This window comes from Mytilus californianus, unplaced genomic scaffold (genome assembly GCF_021869535.1).
Source record: "Mytilus californianus isolate M0D057914Y unplaced genomic scaffold, xbMytCali1.0.p SCAF_6, whole genome shotgun sequence".
Taxonomy (NCBI): Eukaryota; Metazoa; Mollusca; class Bivalvia; order Mytilida; family Mytilidae; genus Mytilus; species Mytilus californianus.
The window spans coordinates 4,461,142-4,471,891 of NW_026262712.1; the positions used below are offsets into that span (position 1 = coordinate 4,461,142).

The 10,750-nt window shown below is 35.4% G+C and overlaps 1 protein-coding gene across 1 annotated transcript; it reads right to left on the reverse strand.

Moving 5' to 3' along the window:
- Nucleotides 1-7,576: 7,576 nt before the first annotated feature.
- Nucleotides 7,577-10,059, reverse strand: LOC127706066 (uncharacterized). Its single transcript, XM_052210522.1, has 2 exons — nucleotides 9,413-10,059; nucleotides 7,577-8,757 (listed from the first exon to the last, which is right to left on the reverse strand). Exons 1-2 carry the CDS (start codon nucleotides 9,495-9,497, stop codon nucleotides 8,243-8,245), a joined length of 600 nt encoding a protein of 199 aa, XP_052066482.1. The 5' UTR covers nucleotides 9,498-10,059; the 3' UTR covers nucleotides 7,577-8,242.
- Nucleotides 10,060-10,750: the final 691 nt, after the last annotated feature.

The following is a 10,750-nucleotide window of genomic DNA, read 5'->3' on the forward strand; positions in this document are numbered from 1 at the left end:
TTATGATATTTTGAAGTCTCGGATTGTTCTTGGATAGAAGCTGTGGTCAATTCAGAGGCGTTGCACAGAGAAGAGCAGGGGCGTTTCTATGATATTTGATAGAGGGGGCGTATAATCAAATCTTTCGCCGATCGGACTCGGCGAGGCGAAAAAAAATTTGAACCTTTTTTTTGCTAAAAAACATAAAATAATTGTGAAATGCACTAATGTAACGGTTCCTGACTTATTTTATAGTTAAAGTGTCAGGGTTTGACATTTTTTATGCCGAATTCTCTCCATTAATTGTCTATGGTATATTAAAATGATTGGATGGATCTTAACAGCAGTAGACCAATAACGAGAAATTCCAAATTCTAGGGTATAAGGCGTTACTTTACATTTCAATAGTCCTAGGCCAGGATTTTATGAACGGGAGGCGTAATTACTGTTGCCCTGGTAGAGGGTCCATAGGGAAGCTCAGAAGCTCCTTGATTTCAACAATTTAGCATCAAATTATGAAGTAGCCAGACTGATAAATATCTCTCTATTTTAGATTAAGTTCTGGTTTTGTTGAACGACACACATGATACAAGACAAACAAACACTGAAGTATAAAGTTCTTTCGTTCTTAATATTGTAGGCTTTAATGTGGAATACATGATTGAATATGAAAAATTGACGTCATTGTACTACAGTACTAAATTAAAGCAATCATGGTACATAAATAAAATTTTAATATGCATTGCATCGGATGGGGAATCAGTATAAAAAGAAATCAGAGTATGTGTTTAATTAATGAATATGATAAATTGCCATATTCAATACAATATTAGCAGATTACGATAGTTTTTTTTTGTCAGTTTTTTTTTTAAAAGGTGGGGGGGGGGGGGGGGGGTACGTCCATTACGCCCTCACCTGGACCCGCCCCTGTATTTTCAGGACCAGAACAATAAGCAATCAATGAAATAGGCACATTTAATAGCTGACTAAGCTTTGCTCATTGTTGGAAGCCATACGGTACCCTAAAGTTGCTAATTTCTGTGTCTTTTGGTCTCTTGTGGAGAGTTGTCTCATTGGCAATCATATCACATGTTCTTAATTTTATACATTCTGCATGGTGGGCTGACCTGAATGATGGGTGGGATATTTTGACTGCTACTTAATACGAGGGTATGTTGGATAGGGACAGAAATAATGCCATGCAAAAGGCCACCTACAGACCCTCAGAAATGTGGCAAGGGTCCCTAATCGTTTAGAGCATGTGGCACTCTCCCAATTCTGTGACTTCAAATCTATACATTAGCAGCCATGTCCCATCCAAATCGGACATTGAATCTAATGCCTCTTGTTTAGGGTATCATTTGAGGAGAATAAAAATATCTTAATTATTGACCTGATGTGTCACAAAGGAAATCATGAAGAAAGATATTTGAAAATTGTTCTCTGTCTTAGCTGACAAGTCTTTGCTCTTACAAATACAAGCAACAAATACTAATTTTATAGTCTCTGATTGAAACTTGCCGTTAATATAACCAGAGACAATAAAACTTGCCGAAACTACAAGACAGTGTTGTTTTTTTGGTTGCCATGGTGTTGGAAAGTTTTAACTTGATGTATGAAAGACCGATTTATGGGGAGCCGGGTCCACCTTAATGAAGCTACATATATGATAAATGCATTAACTAATTAATTTCTGTGTCATTTGGTCTCTTGTGGAGAGTTGTCTCATTGGCAATCATACCACATCTTATTTTTATATAGACGTTTTAAAAGTATATCACTCGAAATGTTGGCTTGCCAGGTTGCCACCTTTATCAAAATCCTGGATCTGCAGTCTGCACCTGTTATAGACCATCTTGGCTATTTGATATAGTTTATCTGTTTTCATGGTCAATATGAAAATGAGGCAGGACATGCCAAGGGAAGTCAAGGGACGATCAAATATAATAAGTTGAAGAAAAACTTACAAATCCATGGCATGCAATGAAAAACAACAAAAAGATGAACAATAAGAAAACTAGAGGTTCTAAAGAGCCTGTGTCGCTCTATGTCTATGTGCATATATATCAAACAAAGGACACTCTCCAACATTGTAGACCGAGAATAGACTTCATGACGAAAATCTCTATTTTGTTGATCTTGTATTACTGATCTTTTAGTCCGATTAGTTTCTCTCTATCTTCTTTAGTTTTTGCTCAAAACACATAAGGGGTAAAAACTACTTCATTTAAGGGCAATCACTCCTATGAAGAGTGACAGTCTACTAACTATATCGGCAAAATTTGACTTTTTAATGGATCTTGCCTTGCTGACCATTTTTGTGATTAAAGTGTTTATTTATCTATTATAATTTAAATCATATAAGGCATAACAGAAAAAAAACATGTTTCTCTCTAAATATCATAGTTAACATGATAATAGGCAAAAATGAAAAAAAAAAAATGGTAAAATTTGTCATTTATGGACAATAACTCCTATAAGAATTTGTCTAACAGTTTTGACATATATGGACAATTGGTAGAGCTCATAATTCTGAACATTTTTGCTCCTTTCAGATTTTCTCTATTTATAACGGTTCAAAAAATAATAGACACAACTTGCATATTACCCCATATGTCCTATTTTAGCCATGGCTGCCATCTTGGTTGGCAGGCGGGGTCATCAGACACATTTTTAAACTACATACCCTAATGATGATTGTGGCCAAGTTTGGTTAAATTTGTCTCAGTAGTTTCAGAGAAGATTTTTGTAAAAGATTACAAAAGTTTGTTAAAAATTGAATATAAAGGGCAATAACTCCTTAAGGGGTCAATTGACCATTTTGGTCATGTTGACTTATATGTAGATCTTACTTTGCTGAACATTATTGCTGTTTACAGTTTATCTCTATCTATAATAATGTTCACGATAATAACCAACAAGAGTGCACACGCTGAAATGGCTCGCCTTCGCTACTAATCATTGATATGTTGATAGTCCTAAATATAAAGCTTTATTACAACTGTCACATAAACTTAACATTAACCAAGAAAACTAAACATTGACCAATGAACCATGAAATTGAGGTCAAGGTCAGATGAACCATGCCAGGCAGACATGTACAGTTAACAATTCTTCCATATAACAAATATAGTTGACCTATTGCTTATAGTTTAAGAAAAACAGACCAAAACACAAAAACTTAACACTGAGCAATGAACCGTGAAAATGAGGTCAAGGTCATATAAAACCTGCGCGACTGACATGTAGATCATAAACTATTTCCATACACCAAATATAGTTGACCTATTGCATATAGTATTAGAAAAAAAGACCAAAACTCAAAAACTTAACTTTGACCACTGAACCATGAAAACGAGGTCAAGGTCAGATGACACCTGCCAGCTAGACATGTACACCTTACAATCATTCCATACACCAAATATAGTAGACCTATTGCATACAGTATAAGAAAAACAGACCAAATCACAAAAACTTAACTATAACCACTGAACCATGAAAATGAGGTCAAGGTCAGATGACACCTGCCAGTTGGACATGTACACCTTACAGTCCTTCCATACACCAAATATACTAGACCTATTGCTTATAGTATCTGAGATATGGACTTGACCACCAAAACTTAACCTTGTTCACTGATCCATGAAATGAGGTCGAGGTCAAGTGAAAACTGTTTGACGGGCATGAGGACCTTGCAAGGTACGCACATACCAAATATAGTTATCCTACTACTTATAATAAGAGAGAATTTAACATTACAAAAAATGTCACTGAACCATGAAAATGAGGTCAAGGACATTGGACATGTGACTGACGGAAACTTCGTAGCATGAGGCATCCATATACAAAGTATGAAGCATCCAGGTCTTCTACCTTCTAAAATATAAAGCTTTTAAGAAGTTAGCTAACGCCGCCGCCGCCGGATCACTATCCCTATGTCGAGCTTTCTGCGACAAAAGTCGCAGGCTCGACAAAAACTGCAAAATTTCCAATTCAGGGGCAGCAACCCAACAACAGGTTTTCTGATTCGTCTGAAAATTGCAGGGCAGATAGATCTTGACCTTATGAACAATTTTACCCCGTTAGATTTGCTCTAAATGCTTTGGTTTCAGAGATATAAGCCATAATCTACATTTTCCCCGTATGTTCTATTTCTAGCCATGGCGGCCATTTTGTTTGGCGGGCCAGGTCATCGGACAAATTCTTAAACTAGATACCCCAATAATGATTGTGGCCAAGTTTGGTTAAATTTGGCCCAGTAGTTTCAGAGGAGAAGATTTTTGTAAAAGTTAACGACGGACGCCCAAGGGCCAGGTGAGCTAATAAGGAGACGTGGTATGACTGCCAATGTGACAACCTTTTACCAGAGTACAAATGATGTGGATGTAAGCAATTAAAAACCATGTTACTGTGTTCAACAATGAGCAAAACCTATATAGCCTAGTCAGATATAAAATACACAAACATGTCGTGACAACAAACCACTGGTATAGAAATCTAAAGACAAACACGAAACCAACCAAAAACTGGTAGGCAGTGTATAATCAAAGCGCGAAAGCGCTGTAAAGGCAGTTAATTACAGGTTGTGTGTATTTTTAGTCCAGTTATATCATTATCTTGCATAGTACATTGTACTTATCAGAGGTGGCTTTCAGTATTTAAGATTTAGAGTTCTCTAATGATATTGAACAAGTTTTTATGAATGTCATATTCTGAGCACTATATGAAGGCGATTGTTCTCACTTGTTTATGAACTAGTGCATTATGTCCACTTTGTACCTTTTTTTATCTATGTTTATAGTCAAATACTGTTTAAAATAGTTTGGCATTTTCTTTTTAGTAATAAGTAAATGTTATCAACTGTGTTTTATTCAACTTCGCAAATGTGGTTTGTTACTGGTAGGTACAATGTATGGATGATAGTTGTTTCATTGGCAATCATAACACATCTCCTTATTTATATAAAATGATCTATATTCAACGACCTCAGGTACAAAAAAAAAGTATGTAACTAAACTATGATGGGAAACCTTTGACTTCTTTCTTTTATATAAACTTTTGATTTGGTACCATAGAACTATGTAGAATAAATGTACATTGCAACATGTCAACTCTTTCAATGACAATACTTTTTTGAGAAACTCCAAGCAAAATTATATTTCCAAGTATAAAGTAATTTATGAATGAAACAAGAGTGCACACGCTGAAATGTCTCGCCATCTTTACTAATCATTGATATTATGTTGATAGTCCTAAATATAAAGCTTCATTACAACTGTCACATAAACTTAGCATTAACCAAGTAAACTAAACATTGACCAATGAACCAAGAAAATGATGTCAAGGTCAGATGAACCATGCTAGGCAGGCATGTACAGCTAACAATTCTTCCATACAACAAATATAGTTGACCTATTGCTTATAGTTTAAGAAAAACAGACCAAAACACAAAAACTTAAAACTGAGCAATGAACCTTGAAAATGAGGTCAAGGTAAAAAAAAACCTGTGTGACTGACAAATAGATCATAAAATATTTCCATACACCAAATATAATTGAACTATTGCATATAGTATTAGAAAAAAAGACCAAAACTCAAAAACTTAACTTTGACCACTGAACCATGAAAATGAGGTCAAGTCAGATGACACCTGCCAGTTAGACATGTACACCTTACAATCATTCCATACACCAAATATAGTAGACCTATTGCATACAGTATAAGAAAAACAGACCAAAACACAAAAACTTAACTATAACCACTGAACCATGAAAATGAGGTCAAGGTCAGATAACACCTGCCAGTTGGACAGTCCTTCCATACACCGAATATACTAGACCTATTGCTTATAGTATCTGAGATATGGACTTGACCACCAAAACTTAAACTTGTTCACTGATCCATGAAATGAGGTCGAGGTCAAGTGAAAACTGTCTGACGGGCATGAGGACCTTGCTAGGTACGCACATACCAAATATAGTTATCCTATTACTTATAATAAGAGAGAATTTAACATTACAAAAAATCTCAACTTTTTTTTCAAGTAGTCACTGAAGCATGAAAATGAGGTCAAGGACATTGGACATGTGACTGACTGAAACTTCGTAACATGAGGCATCCATATACAAAGTATGAAGCATCCAGACCTTCCACCTTCTAAAATATAAAGCTTTTAAGAAGTTAGCTAACGCCGCCGCCGGATCACTATCCCTATGTCGAGCTTTCTGCGTGAAAAGTCACAGGCTCAACAAAAAGGAGTTCTTAATTAAGAAATAAACTGATTCGCTGAGCGCAGCTGGATACACCTGCAGAGGTCCAACCCTGAACAGTTTGGGCAAAAATGGACACAATATTCAAGCTTGATACAAGTCTGAATTTGGTTGTAATTAAATATTTCACATATTATAGTTTCTGAATAAATGTAGTCAAAGAACTTGAAATTGGTTATATGAATTGAATTTATATTCAATTAAAGATTTCTTGCTGTTGCGCAATACTTAATAAATCTGTTGCCAGACTATAAACAAATAAAGTTCAATTTCTTCTCAATGTCATATTTGAAATTTAGGAAAATCAATAGGGAGATTACATCAATAGCTATAAATAATTCACCAAAGTTTCATGCGAACTGCTTAAAGCATTTTTGAGTTGTTGTCCAAAACTGGAAAATCCCCCCTTTTTTAATGAATAAAACCCCATAACTCAGAAATGTAAAATCTAAAATTTATAAAATTCTAAAGGGAGCTTACGGATTGATAATTTAGTCTAAGATGCAAGATTTTTTTATCAGTTGTTAGTGGCTTTGAACTAGCTGTCAGTAAATGCGAGTACTCTCAGATCTGTACTTAGTGTCTTTTTGTTGTTTGGATGTACAACTACCCGGCCACGTCCACTTGTATTTGTATTTATCCATCTGATGAGTTAAGCCTCTTTCAACTGATTTTTTATAGTTCGTTCTTATATTGTACTGTTACACCACTGTCCCAGGTTAGGGGGTGGGTTGGGATCCCGCTAACATGTTTAACCCCCGCCACATTCTGTATGTACACGTATGTGCCTGTCCCAAGTCAGGAGCCTGTAATTCAGTGGTTGTCGTTTGTTGATGTGTTGCATATTTGTTATTCGTTCATTTTTTGTACATAAATTAGGCCGTTAGTTTTCTTGTTTGAATTGTTTTACATTGTCATTTCGGGGCCTTTTATAGCTCACTGTGCGGTATGTGCTTTGCTCAATGTTGAAGGCCGTACTGTGACCTATAGCTGTTAATTTCTGTGTCATTTGGTCTCTAGTGGAGAGTTGTCTCATTGGCAATCATACCACATCTTCTTTTTTATATTTACATCAACAGATATAAACAATTCACCAAAGTCAAACTTAGTTGTAAGATCTCTGAAATTGTTTACACGGTACAAGTTTTTCTAATTGTTGGAGATTGTACGGTGACAGTAACACCTGTAACTGCTTAACCCATTTCTTATGCACTTTGGTTCGATAAACTCACTGAATATCATACCACATCTCCTTATTTTTATATGCATTACAATTTACATGTGCATGTAATTGTAAATAATATTTATATATATATATCAGAACAAACTTCATTGTGTCACTTTTATTTATGCATCCTTTGGCACAATAAAAATTCTAAAATTACACAACATAAAACAACTAAATGTTATTTCAGATGAAAGTTTTGTTTCAGTTCCATTCATAGGATTTATTAGAATTTTGTATGTTTTGCCAAGTCCAATAATTAGCTCTATGTGCACATGTTAATTGGAGACTTTTCTATCCCGTATAAGAGTTTTGGAACTAATTCTGTTTCTTTTTTTGAAAAAAGTGAGCAAACAAATCTTGCACATTTAAACCTTTGCCTGCCATCACACTGTCACCTGGATCACATAATTGAACTATTCTACATCTTTCAACTATTTCACAGTCACTGGTACAACCAACATATGCATTAGAGACATAGTTGACTAAACCACCAGTGTCGAACATACAAGTATTTTCAGTGTTTCTGTTTTTATATGATGAAAAGGTTGCCTGAGCTCTAGGAGCTTTAGGTTTTATCACGGGATATTCTGTGCTGTCAATAATAATCCAAGTTGTAGGAAACTTTAATTTGAAGTTGGATGGCGAAAAATACCTGACTAAACCACTTAATGGCCAAGTGTTAGCCTCACACCACTGTTTAGACATAAAAACAATCCATGTTTACACAATATTCTTAACACTAGTTTCAATCTAGAATCTAGACAGTTCAAAGTTGGTTGTATAATGCCTCAATTTCATCAAAGTCATAAAAAAACTGATTTTCAAATGACACCCTATCAATTTGAAAATATATGTATCTCAAACAATGTGCTGCTGGACCAAGTGTGGTGAAAACAAATAAAAATTTAGTATACAACTCTAAACCGGTATAAAAATGCATGGCTGTGTCACGTGTCTTCATTTCAAAATTCTCTGCTGAAAATATAGGCATTGATGGTGTTTGCGTAATTCCATCTGTGAAGCTCAACATTAGCTCGGCAGTTGGTGGTGGACAGTCATAAATCCTGTCTGCAGTATGAATGACTTCTTCAGGAAAACCAACTTTACAATCAAAACTTTCCTCTAGATTTCTACTACAATATTCATCAAGTTTAGTTCTTTTGTTTTCACAGGAAACTGCCCTGATTTTTCTTTTTGCGGACGATTCAGTCTCTTGCTTAATCCAGGAAAATAGGCTGGGAATGGCAGTAGACCTTAGTCTCTGTATGGTGGGTTTGCACCCTGAAAAAGGTTATAAAACATTAGTTTTTTGATAATTAAATGAACTTCCATTAGCAATGCATACTTTGTACTACCTGGCAAAATATTAACTAGATTTATTCATTACAATCTGGATAAAACTATGTTAGCCTGAATCAATGTACATCAAAATGTATGTTATGTAAATCCAAAGTAAGTAAGTAAGTAAGTAAAACTTTATTTTGATTCGGCATATTGACAAACATACAAACATAAGCTCTAATGAGGACAAACAATGAGAGACGTATGCAACAAACATACATTGTTTGTACCTAAATAACTATAATATAGATGAGAGCATGTCATTGTTTTGTTCATGTTAACATTGTCATTGATATTTTTCAAGAAAGTCTATGAGGCATAGCTTATGCATTCCTGTCATTACTACATTAGCATAATTACTGCTAAAATAATTCTCAGTATGATATACCTCTTGTAAGAAATCATTATAATTGTAGCAAGCACCAAAAAATCTCAAACAGATCACATTGAATCGTAATCCAAAAAATTATGACGTCTTGAATTAACCACCCCCTTTTATTCTAAAACGATAATTACGGTTGTAAACAAACTTTGGTTTATTCGCATGGCAATTACATATATAACTATATATTTTAAAAAGAAAATAGAGTTTTACCATGAATAGTTTCCTGCACGTAGTCTTTTTCAGTAAAATGTGCCTTGCAAACAACAGCTGATTGAGATGGACTCCACGATTTCATCGTATTCTCGTCCAATCTGCGTATGGGCCATGGCGTTGATCCAACTTTCTCTTCTTTTTAAGTCATTTGGAAATGCATGTCCTCCTCTTAAATGACATCCAGGTACACAACAACATGTACTTGGCATCGTTCCTCAATCCTCAATCTTAAGGCCTGTTGGCACGAATTTTCCCAATGTGCAGGTTTTCTCTTTGGTGCGTTTTTCTCGGCGTATTTTCTTCTCTGTGCTTTAAATTAGTATGTGCTGGTTAAGATTGGGATTGAGGAACAGCAGTATCAAATCTGCCTGTTCTGTCAATGTAATGTGCCACTGTTTGTAGTTTGGCTTTTGTCTCTTCGGTGTTCTCACCGTCTAGTCTCGTTAGCATAGTAGCTAAATTCAGGTTTCTGATCCCGACCTCTTTGGATATTTGTTGTAACATATCTGCTCGTTCGTTCTCATAGCAGGGACACTCCAGAAGGAAATGGTGAGGTGTTTCAGGTGCTCCACAGTTGCATGATTCTATGCCGTTGGTTTGGCCTACTCGGTTCTTGTAGTAGTTGAGTTCTGTATAGCCAGTTCTTAGTTGGACGAATATACTGAAATGTCTTTTAGTGGGAAAATCATACATAATTGAGTGTTTCGTAGTTGGTATTTTTTCGTAAAGGTCCCTGCCTCTCTCAGATATTTCCCATCTTCTCTGCCATTTTTCTCCTGTACTTTTATAGGCTGCCTGTTTGACGTCCTGTAGTGTTATGACGTTATTTTCCGGTGGTAGTTCTTTTGCTTCCTGTGCTGCTGTTTTTGCAAGGATGTCAGCCTCGTCATTGCCAGCTATATTGGCATGTCCTGGTGTCCATGATATGATTACATCGTTAATCAAAATTGCAACTGTAATAGTTGCACAGTGCAGAAACCGGAAGTTGAAGAACAGGATCGGCTACCACGGCGCCACCTATTCAGGAACGATAATTTGCTACTTTATATAACCGCGAAATAACAATTACGTTAGACGGGTTCGCGTGCATACACAGAAATGTGCTTTAAATTGTATAATATAATTCATGTTCAGTCGACCTTTAATTATTATATCAACGACTGAAATGATTTATAAACATCTAGATTGCAGATAACACTCGAAATTAACCCGACCTCTTTCCACACGGAATTCAAATAATTCTAGTTTGTCAATCGGTTGACTGCTTATAATGTAAAATACAAATATATCAAAAGTTTATAAAACTAACAAAACACAATGATCGTTTCTCTATTT

What these genes read in the sequence shown, in the direction of transcription:
- LOC127706066 (XM_052210522.1), bottom strand. Translation starts at nt 9,497, where the DNA reads ATGAAATCGTGGAGTCCATCTCAATCAGCTGTTGTTTGCAAGGCACAT. An exon ending in CGTGCAGGAAACTATTCATG is followed by an intron (nt 8,758 to 9,412) that starts GTAAAACTCTAT and finishes AACCTTTTTCAG; the next exon opens with GGTGCAAACCCACCATACAG.